The sequence below is a fragment of the Emydura macquarii genome, unplaced genomic scaffold (genome assembly GCF_026122565.2).
Source record: "Emydura macquarii macquarii isolate MOO-44397 ecotype Brisbane River unplaced genomic scaffold, CSIRO-AGI_Emac_v2 contig_212, whole genome shotgun sequence".
Taxonomy (NCBI): domain Eukaryota; kingdom Metazoa; phylum Chordata; order Testudines; family Chelidae; genus Emydura; species Emydura macquarii.
Window position 1 is genome coordinate 12,637,577 of NW_027130349.1, and position 23,009 is coordinate 12,660,585.

The 23,009-nt window shown below is 37.9% G+C and overlaps 1 protein-coding gene across 1 annotated transcript in view; it reads right to left on the minus strand.

The window, feature by feature from the left end:
• The window catches only part of PIEZO2 (piezo type mechanosensitive ion channel component 2), a 427,523-nt gene that overhangs the window by 272,981 nt on the left and 131,533 nt on the right, over positions 1 to 23,009 (minus strand). Inside the window, 1 exon segment of the mRNA XM_067547859.1 lies at positions 1,955 to 2,080. Coding sequence (XP_067403960.1) covers positions 1,955 to 2,080 — 126 coding nt within the window.

Here is a 23,009-nt window from a genome sequence, read left to right on the forward strand (position 1 = left end):
AGTAATTCAGAGTTAAAGTTTAAACTTAAAAGAAATTGAAACATGTTAAGGCTCCTACCCAACCTTAAATAAATTCTTTAGGGATAGAGAAAATATTGTGGGATGGGAAATGAATGTCTTCAAAAATCAGTTTGCTCCAAAATTCATTGACCATAACCATATAGTAGCATTACAGGACACAGTTAATACTATTCAGATGCCCTATTGCCAATGTTATCTTTCTTCTTTTTTTTTTTTTAAACACGCTGTCATGCACCATCTCGCAAAACTTTGCTTGCATAAGTATTCCCTACAGCATGAAATGCTTGAGTAAGTATGAGTACAGATCCAGGATAGTGCCCCAAAATTACTATTTGGTGCAGGAATCAGGTCTTATTTCTCTGGTAAGTGCCATGCATGTTATGATGCCATTTATTTAATAGTAAATAATATTATGTATTTTATTAGCTAGTTCCACCTCCTCCACACCATCAGCCTTGAAAGGCTTGTTTGTCCATTACAGCCACAGCCATCTTTGCACTTATTACCATGCCTCTTTCTAAATAAAATATCCTGCCTGAACCAATCCATAAGGCCAATATCAGGTCCTCCTCCTAGTTCCTGATCAATACTCACTTATACTATGACATATACAAGAAAGTAGTCATATAATAATGGTTAGACTGAGGGCTAATTTAGCATACTTGATACTAACTATAGGTAAAAAAAACCAACATTATGTTTTTTCTCCCACCCTCTTTATTGCTTGTCCATGGAGGTTATAAAGATTGTGGGGCCAGGAACTATCTATCTACATATATGGACAGTGCCTAGAACATTGTGAATGCTCCCATAATAGATAATATAAATAATAATAATCATAATAATTACCAAGGAAATAGAAATAGCGAAGAAACTTATCTACACGCATTTTATTTTTTGAAAATGAAAAAGTATATCTTTAAAGATCTGACAAACTGACAAAAGCCCAATAAATCAGAGTTAAATCTGTCATTTGATGTGCACAATTGTACCTTTTCTCTAAAAAACAGCACGAGTTAAGAATGAATTGTTAGCATTTACTCTGAATTTTCTGAGATTTTTGTTGTTTTAAGTCAGATGCTTAACTTTACCAGTGTCTTGTATTTAATTGTAGTATTACTGTTTATTCAAGTGGTAGAAACACATTCTATGATAAACGAAACGGGCATTTATCAAAGATAACTTGCCAGTTATAAATGTCAAACATAAGCATTGTAAGACAAATATAAATAGTCTATCTGGAGCTTATATTTATCTTATTTCAAATCTTTAGATAGATATTTTAATCAACATTTGTGCAACAGTGTTCACATATGAATGACTGAAGAATATTTTCTGAGAGAGGAATATACAATAGGTTACATGATTTACTTTTAATTAATGCTAGGATAAAAAGAAAATATTTAAAATGCTATTTCCTATATAACATGAAAGAAAGAAGAAAGTGACATGCTGTTTAGGGCTGTAAACGTTGAATCCACAGTTTAAAGTTACATAAATCAGCAAGTTCAACTCAGTTTCTTCAGAGGCATATGAAAGATGTACTTTGTCTAGCCAGATCTGCATTAATATATATCAGTTTAATTTTAATGTATTGAGTTATATATTAACTGCATAAAAGAGAGGCCATTTCAGACTGTGGATAACCTTGACAAAACTCAAAAATAAAATTCACATGTAGCACAATACATTATAGACCCACAGAGAGCACTACCCTGACAGCAATATAAGTATTACAAACAGTTAATAATAAACCCCTTCCAGCTTCTTTTGGGCCATACGGAAAAGACAGGCCTTGCAGCATGACAAAGGTTAACAAACTTGATTAGAGCCTTAATGGTAAAAGCCCAGCCACCAGCCCCTTCTCTTTTATACCAGTGAAGCATTCTTACATCCTTTATGTTAATGGACCAAAGATAAAAAGAATACTTACAGTTAAAACCAGGTTCAATATTGTTTCCAGCTTCAAGGCTGTTTATTGTGATTTGGAAGATGATGTGCAGCAGCAGAAATGATAGACTGATGAAACATAGGGACTTTAATAGCCGTCCTGTGTGTCCTAGAAAACACATAGTTGGGAAATTGAGTTAAAATTTTGTAAAAATCTGGTAAATGAAAAAGGTTTCTAAATCTAACCAGTTACCCACTAGTTATGAATGTCACCTCAAGGATTGCTCTCACTCATAACACAGCGTACAGTACGGTTATAAGAAATGTTCAACTATGGCACTTCAGTTATAAAAAAAACTATTACTCAAACAATATTTACTCAATATTTACTCAAATTATCTGGAATCTCCAGGTATCAGTCTTAAACTTGATGAAGAAAATTTTCAATATTTCTGTCACCCAGACATCTGACATAGACACTATAAATGAGCAACGTTTCCAAAGGCAAGAAAAAGGTCTACTAATCTGTTATTCCTCTAATTACTTACGACAGGCCAGAAAGATTAGCAACTTGAAACTGCTGTGCTGGTCAGAGGGAGCACAGACAGTCTTTTAAAATGAATGTTTTCCTTTGTGCACGTTGAGGTTGACAGACAAGCTGCTCAGTCTCTTGCTTTGGTAGTCTTTTTAGGATGATTAGATGTCCCAATTTTATAGAGACAGTCCTGATATTTGGGGCTTATTCTTACATAGATGCCCATTACATCCCATGCCATCCTGATTTTTCACACTTGCTATCTGGTCATTCTAAGCTTTTTGGAGACACATACTAGGAGAAGACTTTCCCACAAACACTTAGTTGTTCATTCTCTATGACTTGATGGACATCCACAGCAGACAACAAATACAAAATATTTGGAAGAGATTTTGAAAATGTCATCATATCTCCCCTAGCAGTGTCCTGCCTTTCCCATCAATAATGAAAATTGAAAGAAAAGTGTCAGTTAGGAACAGAAGAGAAGGGTTTTTGTAAATCACTAATATTTCTTTGGAAAACAATATTTTTTTTAAAATCTAAAAGGTATTGCTACTAAAAATGGGCAAGAACTATCCATTCATCTACCTGACTTATAATGAAATAAATAAATAAGTTGCATTTCCATGGTACCTTCCACTCAAGCTTACATAAATATACTCTCAGATCAACTATGAAGCGGGTGAGTATTATAAGCCACATTTTACAAATCAAGAAAGAGAGGCATTGAGATCTAGGCCGAAGTAATATAGAAGACCTGTAGCAGAACTGATGGGAACAGAGATTCCTCTAATTCCCCATAACTCCCAGATAAGTGATGAAATGAGACATTCTACGTCAAGTGTCCAATGGCTCATGGAAGGGAATTTTTCCAACAACCATGGAGACAGGAGCAGACCAAAAATAGGGGGTGTGGTGCACTACAGGTATCTTTGAGAAAAGCCCTTTTGAAATTTGACCAGGACCACGTAACCATTTACACTCCAGACAAAGATACAAAGGCACTAGGATAGAGATATATAAGGCAGCACTAAGATTCAGAAGACCTGGATTCCATTCCCAGTTCTGCCACTGACTTGCTGTCTGACCTTCAGCAAGACACTTCACATCTCTGTACCTCTCTTTTCTTTCTCACCCTTTGTCCAGATTATCTATTTCAACTCTAAGCTCTGCTGCAACTTCTATTAAACTTTTACAGGGGAGAAGCGTGCTACTTGCCCATCACCCATACTCTCCTATACCAGGCATTTAATTAGTTCCAGTGCAGGAGTTACAGGGGACCTTACCATATATCCCATAACACAGGGTAGGCTCTCATCAGCCTACCCTCCAGGACTCATCTCTGAGTCCTAGCATCCTCCCCCCAGGAGGAAGACAGAGGGTACAGCAGGGTGGGGACCTCACCCATGAGGGCCACAAGGTCTGATCTCAGCCTGTGAAGGCCACTAGGTCTCATCCGATCAGATGAGCCAAAGGCCTAACACCAAAATGTCAGGTCTTTTACCTCTGGGAACCCCCAGAGGCTGCTCTAATCTCTGCCAGGGCTGGAACAGAACCAACATTGGAATCAGGGAGCAGCAGCCACCACCCTTGCAGCCCCTTCTGAGTTGTGCCCAGCAAAAATGTGACATGTATAGGAATCCAGCCCTATGAGTCTTCCAAAAGTAATAATGACTATTATCCCATTTACTCAAAAAGTTTGAGAGAGATCAACAACTTTTGGAGAAACAGGGCTTCTGGTAATTGGGGGTTACTGAATAAACTAATTATGCCCATGTGCAAATGACAGATTTGAATAAGGAATTAATTTCAGTTTTGAGGGGGTTGGATAAACCAGTTTTACTGTGTTTAAAAATATATTTTTCTTTCTAACGTAAAACTTAGAACTAAAAAACATCACAAATTAATTGCATATGTGTAGAACTTAACTGCTACAAAAGGAGACAGATGATGTTGAAATTCTGAGGTAAAACAGAGCATTTTTAAATCAGCTAGGGAAGATTTTTCTTGTCCTTATACAATGTTTCACTTATCCATAATTAACCCCAGAGTTACAAAGACAATCCCTAAATGTAAGTGCAGTTTAATTATTTAATTAATCCACAATTGTTCTGTATAAAAGCTCAGTTAACCTTAAAATACATCCCCCATAAAAAAGGTATAAACACCAAAGAAAGGCACAATGATAGTTTAGAGAGACAATAAGTCCAGAGTCCATTTTGAGAATTAAATAGAATACTGGTTACTAGATTTTTTTAGTGACCTGCAAACACTGGTTTATAGAGGAAGCAGCATCAAAACACAGCCAACAGTGGACTGAAATAAGAATCTACTAACCACCATGAACTAAACAAATATAAGGCAATCCTGAAATATTTCCAAAAGTAAAATCAAACAAATTATACAGATTTGTAGCTTTAGTAAGAGCTAGATTTTTATCTCATTTAAACCATTATAGTTCCATAGGTTTCAGTAGAGATACAGCTAAAAAAGTGAGGGCAGAATTTGGCTCAGAAATGGCTGCAGAGACTGTGGGTATGTATATACTGACGGCGGCAAAGTCGCCGCCACCAGATCGATCTTTCTGGATTGATTGAGCGGGAAGTGTAGACCCGCTCAATCGATCAGGAAGTCGACTGAGTAAAACCACCCCCTCAAGCAGTATAGCGCTGTGTCGACGAGAACACAGTTCCCGTCAGCGCAGTGCAGTGAAGACACCGCGCAGAAGGGAAGCACAGCAGTCGATGGGAGTTACGCAAGCTGCTCTGCATAGTTTGCGTTACTCCCGTCGACTGCCACCTAATCTCCAGGTAAGTGTAGACCAGGTGTAAGAAAAATGGGTTCCTTTCTAAAGTGGTGTGCAATTCCCACTGGTGTCAGTGGGACTAAATCTTGGTCCACATCCTTAGAAATTTACACCAAAATGTCTAGGCGCTATGTTAGTAAATTGCTCCAAGATTTTAGGACTCTAGAATTTAGCAGGCTTCTGGGAATGGTTGTTTTCCCCATTGCTTATCTATTAAGTATATTAAGCATACACAGATACAGAGCTCTCTTGCAATAATTTAAACATTAAACATCTCCTGCATTCCACAACAGAGATAACTACTAAGTAAAGTGACAACGATGTACAGGATAGTTTTGAAAAACTCATTGGGAACATTTAGGAACAGAGACTCTTGGATGGTTTGATATTTATGTCTCTTTCAATGTTTTCCATGTTCTGCGGAGATTGTTTTACCAGGTTGTAATTTGTGCAGCATTTGATATGTTTTCAATAAACAGAAATACAAAGATTGTGTTAACAGCTCTAATACAGTCTTGGTCATCTATAGAGTGATGGAATACAACAAGGCAAAGGCTATGAATAGAGAAAAGGGGTATGCAACATTTGAAAGGATTTTATTTAGAATGAAATTTGCAAGTGGCCTGCTTACTATATTGTATATTTATACAATGGCAAACCATTAATCCACAGAGTAGAATAATTATAAATTGGCACAAAACCTGAAAAAAATTACTTCCATTCACTGAGCCTTATATATGCTTCCTAATAGGACCTATGCAAACAAAATACTTAAATCATCCTGTAGCTGGCCAGGGACATGATTTTAATTTTTTTTTAAAACAAGTGTTTTTGTTTCTGTTTCCCCTCCCACCCATGAAAAAAAATTACCTTCTTCCTTTCTTGCAAACAGCAGAGTTGTTCTACTAGATTGCAAGCATTCCATTACTTTGCAGCCTACCTACATTTAGATAAAGATTAATACTGTATTAAAATAAATTTGATATGTATTTTAAGAATACTTCTTCTACACTACCTTCTACCCAAGGAATTTGGTTCCAGTATAGCCAAGATAGATGACAGCTCTAAGCTTCACAAGAAAAACCAACTGGCTAACTTGCTGGGTCTATTGGCAGAGACACAAGAAATGAATGAGAATTAATTAACGCCATTGTCCATGCCATATCTGCATCTACATCCAATAGCTTCAAGGTTCTGTTTTGGAGAGAGAGGGATCCAAGAAGTAAAGGTCAAATGGAGATCCTCATTTCCCAAATACTACAAAGGTTTTCAGATCCTGTGCTTCCCCTCCAAATTTCCACCAAGTCTGAGGGATTTAGATCCAATTTTCTGGTTCATTCCCATCTCTAGTGTGAGCTAAGGGCCCAATCAAGAATACTGATTATTACTGTGCCTTACTATAAAAGAAAAATGTTAACAGAAGGTATGTTAAAACAATATATAAATCCCATTTTGATCAAACTTTAAACAAAATATTACATTATAATAAAATGCTGTCTATCTTGAGTAGCACTCATTCTGAACACCAGAAAAAACACAAGAAATTTGTAATAGCTCACACATCATTAAAAACATGCTTATCAATAAATTGAACTTTACCTTCTGTAAACAAACTCACTATTGTTTATGTCTATGTAACCTGCTTGTATTTGCTCTCCCTCTCTCTTTTTTTCTTTTTTTTTTTTTTTTTTTAAATTAGGATACTATTGAATTTCAGCACACATAAAAATGAATAAAATGTTAATTGAGACATATATGATTATGTTTACAGGAATGCAGAATGGACTTGGGTAAACCTGACAGTCAAAAGTGTTGCATCATTTAGAGTAACCTGATTTAGAAATGAAAACAGAAAAAGACCTACATAGAAAAATAAATGCCTACTTACTCTAGCTTCTTGCAAGACTTCCTGTTTTTTCTAGAAGTTTTCATGCCCAGAATGCTGTTAGAACTGAGCTGTATTCTCTGCATCAATAGACAATATCATCCTTCAAGCCAGTTATAATCTTTGACTGGCAAGTTTACAGAGGCAAGTTACTCATTTTGTTAACAAAATATTTTGTCAAACAAGACTCAGAACTTAACCATTCATTATTTTTCCAGGGGATCATTGAAGATCTTTGTAGCGTTAAACAGCTACTTGTCACCTTTCAATTTTACAGGTGAGATTTACCAAATCAATACAGGAACTAAATACTATTTTATCCACTAGTATATACAAATATTGTACAGTTTTGTGCCAAGATATTTAGTTACAAGAATTTGAATTTTCCGATGTACAACCCCTAGATAAAATGGTAACAATATCTGTGGTCTTTCAAGGTGTCTTGTCCATGTTTCACATGCACCCTTCAGTGTACTCCAGTTCAGATTATTTTGGCCAACAGGGTCCACTGGGGGCTGCAACTGTGCTCTGAGTGTTTTTATACCGCCAAAGGGCATAAAGGGCAGGGTGACTCCAACTGCTCCTCGCTTCCTTCACCAACATAGAATGCAGGTGTTATAAGACTCCATAGTAGCAAGGAAGGACAGGTGGTATATATGCATAACATCTCAAAGAACCACTGTAACTGGGAGATAAATAACAGTTTCTTCTTCTACAAGTGCTTGCCCATACATATTCAACTGATGGTGACTCACAAATAAAGAACAAATTCAATGGAGGTGCGTGCTAGGAGTCTAACTAAATCATGACTGGAAGACAGTCCTGCCAAAATAAGCATCAGACTCTCATGCTTTGTGATTAAGCCGATAGGTCCCCACACTGACAACAGGAGGGTTAATAGGAGAGCCTGTGGATGCAGCTGGCCCCACCCCACTACACCTGCAGCAGATGTCAGGCATGGAAAGTGGAGCTAAAAGGAGGAGACCTTGGCCAGTTTGGGGTTGCCCAGGAAGGAGAGCAGAGCTCCGCTTCTCTTGATGTAAGAGAACTCTGGTTGTAGCCCAGAGAATGAGGTAGCTCACCTGTTGGACAAACCCCCTGCTAGAAGGGAGGTTGGACTGACTGAAGTACAGACTGTTTGGTGACAAGCCCTGGATAGAAACATGGGTCCCACTGAAGGTTTAGAGTTGTGGGTTTTGTTCCCGATTTCTTTGAAATCTTAATATCTTGGATGCTAAAGCACCACGATCTCAGACCTCAGAACAGGCAGTGACCTAACAGCCGAGACCCATGGTCTGATGGGCCACAAGGGTGAGTGTTGCAGAGGCAAACCTAGTCAAGTGCTTCCACGATGGATTAATTCCATGTAAACCTATGTATTGACTCCATGGAGCTGCCCAACATACTTCTACTATGGGCACACGTCTCAAAAAAGATACCGATGGTGTGTGCTGTGACTCTTTCTGGGGAGTCTACATTAGCTAATTCATACCATAGCCCAATGCAACTATTGATCCAATTAGAAAGCCTTTGGGTCTAAATGTGTTGACCTGTCACCTTTCTGCATAAGCTACAAATAACCTATCAGATGCACTAAATGGTGTAGTCCTGTCTAGATAGGATGCCAGGACCCTATGCATGTACAGTGTAGCCTTCTTCCCCTTTATTAGTGTGTGTCTCAGGGAAGAAAACAGGGATGTGACCCATCTGAGTAAGATGGAAATGAGAAACTACTTTGGTCAGAAAACTTGGAATGAGGTCTGAAAGTTGCTCTGACTAGCAGATATTATTGCTGCCAAAACTGCTGTTTTGCTGGACAAGTGAAAATGGCAAATATTCATGCTTTATTGACTATATTGTATTCATATGCAGTTAGATAACTAGTCCACTGTCCCCTTAAGAAAACATGTAGCAAAGGTACAGACACTGTAGGATTGCAAGAGATGTGGACTGCGTCATTCAAAGCATGAGGAAAACTTCACATTAGGGAAGATATGCATGAAGTGCCACAAAGCAAACCATTTTGCACAAACATGCCACAAAGACAAACAGAAAAGTGCAGTGTGCGCAATTAGAGAACACCCCCAAGGAGATGAGTTTCACAACAAGGACACACAGTGTTATTTTTGGCTACAATACAGAATAAGGAAAAGGATAGTTGGAAGCATGTGCAACTATTTTAATGGGTCCAGAAGAAATACCCATGAAATTAAAAATTGACATTGGGGAACAAGTAAACTTCATCTCTGAGGCAGAATATAGGAAAAATCTAGCCCACACCATGACACTAACATCCTCTGTATCAGTGAGAGTAGTAGGATATGGAGGTCACCCTCTCCACATATTACAGAAATCCAATGTCAAATGTAGGTACAAGGAAAAATGTTAGTCTACAGTTCTATGTAATAAATATGGCAGCAAAACCTGTATTGGAACTGACATTGACCACATGGTGCAAAGTTAAGAAGGAACTCCAGCCTATGGAACAATTGGGTATAACTGAAAAGGTGGAAGAACTGTTGGAATGGGTTAATTCAATAGCTGCAACGAAGAAAAAAAACAACAGTGGTGCAATTCAGATATGAAGAGACCCTCAAGACTTAAACTAATAACGTGTGACCGGTGACACTATGGCCTACCTATCTCAGACAGCATCACTCACAAACTATCTGCAGCAAGCGTATTCAGTGTTCTTGATGCCCAGTCCAGATACTGGCAGATCAAACTGGACAGTGTGCAGTAAGTTTCAACACACAGCTTGAAAGATGATGCTAGAAAGGAATGTCCTTGTTATATCATCTACACAACAGACATTCCAGGGAAAGATGCACAAAATACTAGAAGGACTGAGAGGAGTTGACATCATAATTGATGACATTCTAGTACATGGCAGCACAAGAGGGGAGCACAGTAAAACCTAATAGCACTAACTTACAAGATGCAGGGAGTGCAACCTAAAACTGAATCACAGCAAAGTGCAAATCAGTGTAGTTCAAGTAAATTACTTCAGTCACATCTTAGAAAAAAGAGGCATCAGACCTGAACCAAATAAAGTGAAAATGATAACACCGTTGAAAGCACCTACCTCCCAAAAGAAACAGGAAACCATCCTAAGGATGGTGACCTTCCTATCAAGATTCATAGTGAGATTAGCAGAAATCACAGCACCTAAGGAGAAACTGGGGAAAAAAATACAGTGAGTGGTACTGGAATACAAATCTGGACAAGACCTTCCAAAACATGAAGGATGTCATCATCCTCTAAAGAAAACAAAAACATTACAAGGAAAACAAGGAAATAACACTACAAGCAGATGTTTTGCAAGCAACTGCTGGAGCAACACTGTTGGAAGAAGGAGCTCCAGTGACATATGCATCAAAAGCGCTGACACCAATGATGCAAAATTATGCTCATATAGAAAAATAATTGTGTTCCACCTTTGTTGGATGTCAGAAAGTTCATCGGTACCTTTACAGCCATACAGCAACAGTTGAAACAGATCACAAACCCCTGGAAAAGACTCTTGACAAACTTCTAGTTTCTGCACCACCAAGAACTTCAGTGCATGGTCTTAAAGCTACAAAGATACAACTTGAAAGTGAAATATCAACCCTGAAAAGAAATGCCTGTAGTAGATCTTCTCTCTCACAATTTCATAGAAGGAAAAGACGCAGATAAGGGAAAAGACTTGGAAGAACAGGTGCACATAATACCACAACACTTATCAGTGTCTACATATAAGCTATCAAAAATAGAGAAACAGAGTGATGATGCAATAAACCTTTTAAAGGAAACTCAGGATGACCTCCACTAAAACAGTTTGGCTATCAGAAACTTTTAGAATGAAAAACCAGAGCTGACTGTGGAGAATAGAACAAGTGCTCAAAGGGGAGAAAACAATTCCAAAGAAAATGCACCTGGAAATTCTGAAAAAGATTCAGGAAGCAACACCTCGGAGTGTCACTATGCAAAAGAGAGTCAAGAGACACTCCATTGGTCCCACATGAATGCACACATAAAAGAAACTATCAGAGATTGTTGCATGTGTGCAAAGTCAGAACTTCAAGGAACTTCAAGGAACCAATGACAATTCCTGATGAACCTAGCAGAGCTTGGCAATAATTGACAACTGATCTATTAGAAAAAAGAAGAAATTACCTGATGATAGTTGATTATCACAGTTTTTTTCTAAGTAACTCAACTAAGGAACGTGCTGGTCAACATTGTAGTGAAGCACAGCAAGACAGTATTCACCAGACATGGTATTTATGATTAGCTCATTTTGAATAATGGATCACAATACACATTAGAAAAATTCCAAAGATTTGCATGATTTGGAGTTTCATACATACAACTAGCAGTGCATATTACCTACAGTCCAATGGACAAGCTGAAAAATATGTACTAATAGCCTAGCAAATATTTACCAAGGGAAATAAAGATGGTCAAGACCCTTACCTCAGTTTGCTAAACAACCAAAACACACCTTTGCAATCATGGGCTCAGATATTAATTAACAGAAGGCTCAAACACCTGTGAAGGCACAGTAAATACCTGTGAAGGAGACACTTCTAATGCCCAGAGTTGCAAATCATAGCAAAATAAAACAAAGCTGGATGGATGGAAGAAAAAGGCAGAAATCCCACTATGACAAAAATGCCAAAACACTGAAATCTCTCACAAGACTCCAACATAATGATGCGAAACTCAGGCGGTCAGTGGCATACACGGAACCAGCAGAACAACCTAGATCAGTGCTTCTCAAACTTATCTGATCGCGCCCCCCCTTCTTTGTGTCTGTAGTAGTTTATGCCCCCACTCCTGCCACACAAGCACATATACCGATGTGTGTGGCAGCGGTCCTTCACTTGAATCAGATTCGTCTTTGTTTTTCACTTGTCTTTTTCTGTTGAACGAATGAGCCAACAATCCATTATAATAAGAACAAAAGCAAACTTGTGATTGTGGTCCATGTTTACAATTAAATGTGCATATTTCTTCATAGCTAACAGATTAATGTACAGATGACAATGAATTTTCAATTTAAATGGTTTTTTATTTAAAAATGCAGTTTTCACAAAAACAAAATTTTGAAGTTGGTTTTTTTTTTTTAATTTTCCATCAGGAAACTCCAAACAAAATATTGAGTTTGGGGGGTGATTCAACCTGAGCTGAAACATTTGGATTTTTTGAACTGAACTGTTCCATTTCAAGTCAGTAAAGTGTTAAACTGCATCAGGCTACGGTGCCTCATGGGAGTTGTAGACTGGGTGCCTCATGCACTCATTCTTTCCAGACAAGTGCAATGAATTTTTGGAAAACAGTTAATAAATTTTATTTTAAAAAGCATTAAAAAAATTCTATCTAGCATGAAGTATTTTATTTACAGCCTATTGCCCTATCTGGTCACGTGAATACGTTTCTGCATAAGCACTTAATATTAGCAGTTCCAAGCCATTTTATAATAAAATTGTTGAGGACACTCCGTAAACATACGATTCCATATATTTAAGTCAATACAGTGAAGGCTGTCCTGGATCAAAGTACATTGATAATAATTATTATAGTACAGTAATCTCTTATGTTTGACTGATTAATATCTGGCATAGATTTAGTATGTGTCTTGTACCTAAAGGAACCTCTCTCTGAATTTAATTTACATTTTTTTTATGTAACTCTCAAGATTACTGTGATTATTTAGAGAATTCTGCATAGTGTACTGACAAATGAGAGATCTGTTACATGCTCTAAATGAAGCATCTCATTGGTGCTCCAATGAGCCCCTTTAAAATATACAATCTTGACCTTACCTGTGATGACAGCAGGATAAAAACCGTAAAAAATATGAGACTATTTGTTCAGATAAATGTTCTTAATTATTATTTGTGTTATCAGAGCACCTAGTAGCCCAAGTCATTGATCAGCCATGAATCCGGTACAGCCATGTTATATTAACCTTTTATGAACATTCAAGGGAGCAAGTTTATTGTACAAAAGCTCTTAGGCACAAGTGTTAGTAGAGAGTAATTTTCAACTCACATGCATGAGTATTTGCAGTAGGAGGGGTATGTTTTGGAAAATGCTTGACACAACAGAGGGATTAGGTTCCTTAAGCCCTATTTAAACCCTGTACAGAGAGAGCATACAAAGTCTAAGTGGGAGTAGGTGCCATTCACAGAAAAGCCGTGACAAAGAGGCAATTAGCCAGATCATGACTTTTGTAACTAGAACTATCTACATACATAATTTACTTTGTGTGCACTTGAGGAGAAAAAAATATACATATGTAAACTATTTTCCAAGCTTACACTGGCTTAATTCTTCTACAAATGATGTCTGAAGAAAGGCCTGCAAGGCCAAGAAAGGAAAATATTTAGTATTTTCTAAAGTTCTCTGCTCATATTTACCCATTACCTTTTCCCTAAACTGCTCTGTATCCCTTAGAGATTCAGAGCCCCAAGGATTCTTTAAGCTCTGTTCCTGCTTACACTGTTACACTGGTCCTGTCAGGGAACAGAAATGATACTATGTGACACATGACCAGTTGTAACACAGCTCGGCCTTAACTGAATTACCAGCTTTAAGTCACCTTCTTCTCTTTGTGGTTTGCAAATTCCCAGAGACACCAACATGAGCTATGTGCATGCTCCTCCAAGGTCAGGATTTATACCATAACCTCTGTTTAGCAGGACACATCCATAACATTGCCCATACACCCAGAAGAAATATTCATGAAACTCCAGGAAACCACAAAAGCTAACATGGATGAGTTCCACAAATGACCCTGGGTCATGGATGCTATCAGAGGTGTTTAAAGTCCTTACTAGTGAAGGTCTAAAACATCTGTTGCTTTCTCTTTCTTTGTGCCTGATTTAGCAGGGCCACCCGTGGCCCTTTGAACAAACCAGCTAACAGCTAATTATCATAATCAAGGTTAAAATGTATCCAGCTGAAGACAGATTTAGTGAAACCTCTTCATTGCTAGATAGGTAACTGTTCCCAACCAGTGGACAAAGCAGGAAATGTTTTACTGAGATTTGTATATTTGATTATATGACGCAGCTGTTTGCTTAAAACACAGATCTGATTACTTCTCTTGATGGAGCATTTGACTATTAAACTGAGGTATAATTTTTTTTAATCATCCTGGTATCTTAAAGAACATGTTAATTTCTTAGCAAAAGGAGGATTGCAAATTAACCTCTGTGTGCATGTGTACCTCTTGAGCGGATGATTGTAGATACCATGAATTGGTCACTGAAGTGCAATTTCCGCTATCATTGCTGGTCAGTCTCCATACATGACTGTAGGGATTTGATAGATTTAAAAAGGATTCCAACTCTATTAGCCTATAAAGGCATAAGAGAGCAGACTTCTATCTAGCTCAGCCTTCAGCAACAATGTAAACAGACCTCCATATATCGGAGAGAGCATATGAAGTCTAAATAGGAGCATGTGCCACTGTTACTGATTTTACGATGTTTACAGTTTGAAATATCAGCAGTAGAACCAAGAAGTAAAAAGGTCAAAGGAAAACCACATGTACATTGCAGAATTACATTTCAGGCTCAGGAATGTAAGAATGAAAGAAAGGCGCATGCACACACCTGTGAGTACAGAACAAAGAAACTAGAAAAGGCTAGCAAGCAAAACCAGCTGAGAACTCTGAACTGCATTAAGGTGAATTAAGCAGGTGAATTAAGTACTGTGAACAAACAAAAAAAAATCAGTAGATCTGAAATGTTATAAAAAATGTAGCATTTAAGAGAAAAAAGTGAAAGTGCATGAGCGCATGTCTGGACTAAACAATAGAAATGGAAGTGCTTATTAAAGGGATCCTTTTTACACCTGGAAATTACAGGTTACCAAATGAAGGAGAAGGGAAACATTCTGGAATTTGAAATATTCTTAAAAGGCATAAAACCTACATCAGGTTATTGCCTAATATCCAAAATTATTTGGAGAGATGACTGACAATTTTCACTAATTTAGGGGTGGTTGTGACTCATACAACCAAGTGTCACTTCCCTGATCATGAGAAGTGAATGAAGCATAATATCAACCAGTTTTCTACATATCGTGAACACTTACTGATTATATAGATTGTAATCAAATTTTTCAACAGAAAACCTCCCATACTTCCAGTCTATAAATCTGAACGTTGTAAATAGAAAACAAAAGGCAATGGTTGGGAAATTAGTAACTCTGCAGTGAAACATCTGGAATTATTAATCTGTGTTTTAATAGATACAATTTTTTTTTAAAAAAAGCTCAGCACCACTGAAGAAAATGAAACTATGCCAATTTACAGCAGCTGAAGATCTGACCTTCTCTGTTCAATTTAACAACATAAACAAGTATTATGCAAACAATTCCAAAATTTACTGCTGAACTTCTTACATGGGAGTCTGCGTTTCTCACATCTTAGTCACCAAGCTACATGAAGTGACTGCATAGCACATTCTGATGCTAACATGAAGGCCATTTTTGGCAGACCGAAATCTTATGCAAACACCCAATGTGCTGGTTGTTAATCGGCATCAAAGATTCATATGAGGAGCAAATTTTGAACTCTGCGGATTTACCTTCTCCCATGTTGCAAGGGTCACTGTGTAGCTGAGGGATGGAGGGGGGGGGCGGAGGGGAGAGAGGTGTTCTTTAGCATCAAACTGAAACTTAACTAAGAAAAGCAGCTACATAATTATTTCTTTATTTATAGGTAGATAGTTATTGCCTATTGACTAATTATGTGACTGCTAACTAACGATAGTGTAGTACACAGAGAAGGAAGCAGATACTGCAGGGGCTCTGTCTCATTGCGACTGGCAGTAAAAAGGAACCAAGACACTCACTCCACCCTTTATGCCCTAGCATGGGGAGCATGGCCCCAATTGATACTGCTTGCCAAAAAAATCCAGTCTTGTGGTACATGGGGTATATGTGCACCAAGAGTGGAATCCAGGTGGGCAATCACTTAAGAAGAATCTCCTTTCCCCAGGAAATAGGAAATGCTATACTGGACCAGAACAGTGAACCATCTACTCTAGTACTGTGTCTTCAACAGCTGCACAATCAGAGGAAGATGCAAAGATTCCTGTAATTGACAGTAATGAGCTATATGGGGAGATCCTTAACCCTATGCAGCTAGGAAAAGATTTTGAAAATAGCTCAGCTCCTATTTAGACATCAAAGTAAGTGGAGCTTCGGGGTACTGAACACTTGAATATCTGGCCATTAATGGTTGTCTTATGACCTGGAGCATAAGGACAAAAATGATGTGGGTAATACACTTTCACACTATGAGTATTCTTGTTATCCCCATATAATCATGTGGCAGTGGGTTCCACAGACTAATTATTCACTATGTAAAAAAGTGGTTCCTTTCTTCGGTTTTAAGTTTAGCACTTGGATGTCATTTATTGTTCTATTGGTTATTAAAAAAATGGTTATTAGAAGTGTCTCATTTACCTTTTCTATATCATTCATTATATTATACACCTCTATCATGTCCCCTGTTACAGACTTCCTCTCTGAACTACAAAGTCTTAACCTTCTCCCTGGGTTGAGGGCAGAATTTAGTCTTTGTGCTCCTGAATGTCGCCCAAGTAGTGAATGCACAAGGTGGGGTACAATGTTAGTTGGGGCTTTGGATTTTAAAGTAATTCAAAATATTATTAATAATGCATTGCATTGTAGTGTCACAAAACCATGGGTTGCTTTGTCCAATAGGCAAAAACCCCAGAGGTGAAAACCAATTTAATGATATGCAGGTGTGCTGTAGCTTTAAGATTCTATTATAGTGTCAATGTTACTGCACAATGAGACTTCAAAGCTAGTAGCTTTGCTAATGGTTTTATGATAGATGTCAGACTGCTCCATTAAGCGTCTAATTAATAAAGGTAGCCAGTTTGAGCATGTGCAGTGCTGGTCTGATGATGATATATTTTCAACACATAAAAGAAATTAAAAAAACATGGAATACATGTGTTTGGAAAGAAACTTTTGAAAAATATTCAGAAAAGTTCTCCCAAGTACCAAGTCTAACTGTGGAATCAATGGGGATGTTGTCTGAGTAAGAACTACAGTAAGTAGCCCAAGAAGCAGAGATACTGTACTGTCCAAAAAATCAAAACCCTACCAAAACCAGATACCCTTTTCCTTTTACATAAAGTTCAGACAAAAGGGGACTACAATGGGTGTTAGGCACCTAACCTGCTTAGGTACCTTTGGAAATCTCTCTAGACATCCATCTGCATCCTTAGGCATCTACATACCTTTATAATTCTGGCACACAGGGATTTAATATGATCATTCCTCTGCTATAAAATTTACTACAGACACCACAAAATGCAAATAAGTATTTTAAAGCACTTACAACTAGATTAATGGGTAGACCTGGTTTATTTATTGATACTAATCTTGGGGTCAGTCTCTGGAATACAGACTAATGTTCTTTTTTATCATTTGTTATACAGAATTTGTGTCTTTGTAATGGCTATAAGTAGTAGAAAATGACTTCTATATCCAGAAAGCAGGAGTGCCCACACAAACAGACATCCTCATTCCTTCCCCCATCACAGCAGAGTATTTTTTTAAATACTATGTTTCTTACTACCTTGTTTTGCAAATTGATAAGATATTAATTCATTAATGTTTTTACTTTTTATTTATATTTTGGTAACATCTTGAGGTTGCCAATCAAGATCAGGACATAATTTATTAGGCACTGTACATATCCATAATAAACAGGGCCCTGCCCTATCAAGGATAAAATCTACAACCAGATGAATGAAGGATTATCACCCCCTAGAGATGGGGAACTGCAGCACAAAGAAATTATGAGACTTGTTCCAGGTCACACGAGGAATCTGGGACAGAGATAGGAAATCTCCCAAGTCCCAAGCCACTGCCCTAACCACAAGGCCAACTTTCTTCATTTCCCACTTTTTATTTAGAGTCCATCTACTGCTTTCATGTATACAAAATGTAAAAGAATTCTTGATTTGTATACTAAAAGCATTTTTAAAGTTATTCTCTTCGTTTTGCTTAAGGTAGAGAAGTTAGTATTTTTGTTTTGGATTCTTACACTAAAGGAATAGATGAAAGATGGATAAAGAAAAGGCAACAAAGGATCATCACCATCTTCTCTGATCAAAGAAACTACAACATGAGACACTGTAGGCAACAAAGGTAGACACTATTAAAGACATTGCTGTAGAAATAATTGACGCATCACCATCTAGCCACATGTACCCTCCCCATCTATCCATAGGTAGAAACACCATCAGTGGCCACGTCCCCTGTAACCAGTTATTATTGCTGTCAGTCTTCTGCTTGGTTCTTGCCTTGTACAACACCCAGGTCATAAACCCAAAATTATTTGATTATTGTGGTCATATAGGGAAGCGAGGGGACTGTTAAACTAAAAATCAAGCACCGGTCAAAACAAGCATTCCATACCTCTTCTTCAAAGCAAAAAGATAAAAATGAAGGCTTGGAAAATGACATGCAACATGGATTAGTATTCTCATTGCTTGGCTCAAGACAGACCAAAAATTGCATTGGCACAAAGACTTTCAGCGCTAGAAATGATCCCTCCATACAGTGTTGAAGCACATAGTCAACGCTGTATGGAGAAGCTTGCATTGCCACTCCTCTATCTACTCTAAATATAGGACTTCAGAGTTGAGAGCTAAAAATCTGGCATTTTTCCTAAATAGTAAATCCGTGCCAAACAGCAATGCAAAACCAAAAAAAGCATGATTGAGGAATGAGATAGAGCTGATAAAGAACAATGTGTAGCACCATTAAACACTAATTGTTATAGACTAGTAAAGAATAGATTTCAGATGCTGTGAAGATTGTATATGTGACATGTGAAACATAACTGGAACTACAGTGCCTATCTTTAAAGTACCATTAAATTCTTTGATATAAAACAACAGATAAAATGTTAACTTTCAGAAGGTTGTACACCAAGGAAATTAGTTTTTAAAAACCTCAACATTTAAAAAGAATGGAAATTAACAATTTAGGAAAAGTGAATAAATATTAAATATGGCAATTTTCATGCTAGAGCAAGTTTGCTAGCCAAAATTGTATTTGGCTAGAAGTACCACTTATAATAGAGCCTAGCTGCAACCTTAATGACAAAGAAAGTATTATCTCCCCTGAATAACAAAGATTGTTTTAAATATGAGCCCTTTGAAACCCCATCTTCTTTCTAATTGTTTGGCATTTCAACACAAACCAATGACATTCTCAGGCAAAAGATTTGCAGCTGATATCAATTCATCTGAAAAATTAAAGTAGTACAAAAATTAAGTGAGAGCTGTTAGTACTGACTTTATAAAATACGGTGGTCTTGAATCTAAAATCACGTCCTCAAAAATCATTCTTCTTGCCTGACTCACAGTGTGTGTACGTACGTAATGTGTTTCTGCAATCCAAACTAGTGAGATTTGGTGTCACAACCTGTCCTTCTTTGCTGCCGAACTCCCATTTTTATCAGTGGTCAGACTGCTACTTGGGGGTCCTACCAGCCCAAAGCTCTTGGTAACTTTACTCTGTGAGAGGTGGTGTCAGGAAAAAAAAATCAAATGGAGACAAGTCTGCCCAGCCAATAGATGGCCTGAGAGAAAAAGTATAAAACAAGAGTGCTCTCACTTAAAAGCTATCCTTCACTTAGTCTCAAGCACTTACACACATCCGCAACAGGTTAGTAAAACACACTGAACTTTCGCTAATTACCGAAGTTTGGGGTGGCTTTCAAGTGGTTCAGCAGCAGCTTTCCGATTGGCCAGTCTTCCAGCAGCCATTGGGAGATCCCAAAATCTGTGTCCAAGAAGAGATACTGAAGTGTCCAAATATCTTCCCTTCCCCCCATCTTTGTTAGTAGACACCACCACCTCAGAAAAAAAACTTGCTAGGCAAGCCATTTCAAAAGCTAATCAGGAGGTCACCTCAGAGTACTAATCAACTAGATGTGTTCCTGCACAACCTGTATGTCATGAGGCACTGAAACATCTCTAAGAAGGCATGCGTAGATAAGCTTCTTGCTTTTCTCCTAAAAGACAGATCCCAGCACATTCACCATAGACTTCAATTGGGGGGAGGCGCAGTGCAGAGTCAGATAAGGGTGAGAAAAAGGCTCCCCTCCCTTCCTGGCTTAGTCATGCCTAGGCTGCACAGGCCTGCAGAAAGCAACAAGTATGATAATCAATATTACACTTTCAAGTGGTCTCTGGCCTTTTTACTGGTCTATCAGAATCTCCCTGTAGAAAACCAAGCATATAAACTGAACAGAATATTGGAGCTGCAGACTGCCTTGGATCAGAGAGAACATTTTTTCCTTAATGTGATCCCTTCTTTCAGATTATATCTGTTCACTTTCTTCAGCCTGACATAGACACAATGCAGCCTTCTCAGAATGAAGTAATATTCTCACAAGACAACTTCACTCAAATCAAGATTCTCTACTGCTAGTATTAGAATTTTCACATTCAGTACAATAATCTTTTCATTGTGCTTCAGGAGAAACACAGAATTCTCCCTACATCCCAGAGTTCATTAAGGGCCAAATTCTGAATTCCTTACTCAGGCAAATCTCCTGTTGGGCCAAATCCTCAGAGGTGCTGAGAAAATTTGTCATAAACTCACTGTTTTTGGTTTCATCACTTCCAGGAATAAGACATGTGACGCTAACAAAAGGAAACAACAAGAAGTAGAGATATAAAAGAACTACCAACAGAACCATATTAGTATCTTTCAAAGTTATTGTACAGACGTTAAGTGCCTTCTCTATTATAAACAGGATAATGCGATGTGGTGTGTTATGTGAAAGTACCATAATTTAGTTTTGGAGAAGCTTGCCAGACAGAAGATTCATTTAAAATATTAATAATTTATGAGCCAGGAGAAGGCATTTCCTGGGGAAGAGAGGAGGCAAATCTACCATAACAGCAGGAGATATTAAAGGAAGGCACATCTCCATACTAAATGTGGGTGAATCCTGGTCTTTTCTTCCCTCTCACACCTACCCACCCACCCAATAGGATTCCTGACCTAGTGGATGGAGGGGAGGGGAAGAGCAGAAGATGTGATATAGCTTGATTTTAACAAGGCTTTTGATATAGTCCCACATGACACTCTCATAAGTAAACTAGAGAAATATGGTCTACATTAAATTTCTATAAAGGCTCCCCTTCCCTTCCCACCTGCATAACTGGTTGAAAGACTCTACTCAAAGAGTAGTTACCAAGGTTTGCTATCAAACTGAAATGACGTATCTGTGGGGGGAAAAGGGAGAGATGTGTCCTGAATCCAGTACTTTTCAACATTTTCATAAATGATTTGGATAATGCAGTGGAGAGTATGCTGATCAAATTTGAGGATGGCACCAAGCTGGAAGGGATTGCAAGTGCTTTGGAGAACAGGATTAGAATTCAAAATGACCTTGTGAAATTGGAGAATGTGATAAAACCACATAGAATAGTACCTTACTCTACCAATAGTCCCTCTGAGAGCAATGATGGAGTAAGGTTGTGTTCCATGTAAGTGACAATGACAGAATCTGCGGCAGAGTTGGATTGAATAATATTCTAGCCTGGTGTCCCTAAACCTTAAAATAGAGGACCACGAGTGTATTGGAAACTTGCCAGGCGGCTGAGGGACCATCTAATCCGCACATAGGTTTACATAAATTACTTATCAGAAATGAATGCACCTTATCCATACATTTATCTCAGAAGCAGAACAACAACTCCTTGCTGTCTGAATTTATCAGCCATTAAAAACTTGTGTAATTACAGGGAGGGGGTGGATGAAAGCCCCATTTGGGATTGACACGCTGGACTACATTTAGGTTTTGGGCCACACTCTGGGCACTCCTGTTCCAAACAAATTTGCATGGAAGAGTGCCAAAATAAATTTTGAGCCTCAATTCATCCTTTGGGTCAGCAATGCAAGGTTTCATTTCTTGGGTCTTACTGGTCACATTCTAAAGCTGCCCTTCACCAGCAGGATTCTCACAGAAAGATCACAGCTGGCCACTGCCACCCTGCCCAGCATTCGAACCCCACTCAGATGACAACTGCTCCCATGGGTGCATACATGGGGATTCAATTACAAACAAACCCCTCCATCGCCTAGAGTTGATCTGGCCCTTTGAGCCCATTTCACTATCAGAAAGCATAGTAGGATTCACAGGATATTTTAAAATAATTTTCTGTACCCTATCTAGATGACTTGTGTAAACAACTTCACTATAGCATTAAATATACTCTATATACAGTGTAAGTAGAACACCATCCTGCTCTCACAGAGAAATAATTTCCCAAGCACATACAAAATCAGTACGGACATCAAGAACATTCTTCAAAAATCAAATTGCTGTCAACATCCTTTTTGGCTTCCTCAAACAGTCTATTATTGATTCTTCAGACAAATGAAGGATCTACCCACAACATCTCTGATCGGTAGTAGGCGTACACACTTTTTTCATAAACAACTGGATACATTTTAAAAAGCAACAGAAATGTTCATTTCATGTATAAAGCAATTAGATATTAATCTTTCTAATGTTGCATTTTAGAATGAAAAAATTCCTACCTAACTCTAACACTCCTCCTAGATTAAAACATACATATAGTCATGTAGATAATATATTTAATAGATAAAATATGATTTTATAAATATTAAACTTACATAGGATCTTCCATCAAAAAATCTCACAGCAATTTATAAACATGAATGAATTAAGCCTGGTTGATATTAATATGCCAGGTTTTGCTGTGTTCAAAACTGATGTGCCAGTTTCTCCAATACTATTACTTGCCATGTTTTGTTATGCTGTCATTATAGTAAGAGAAGTT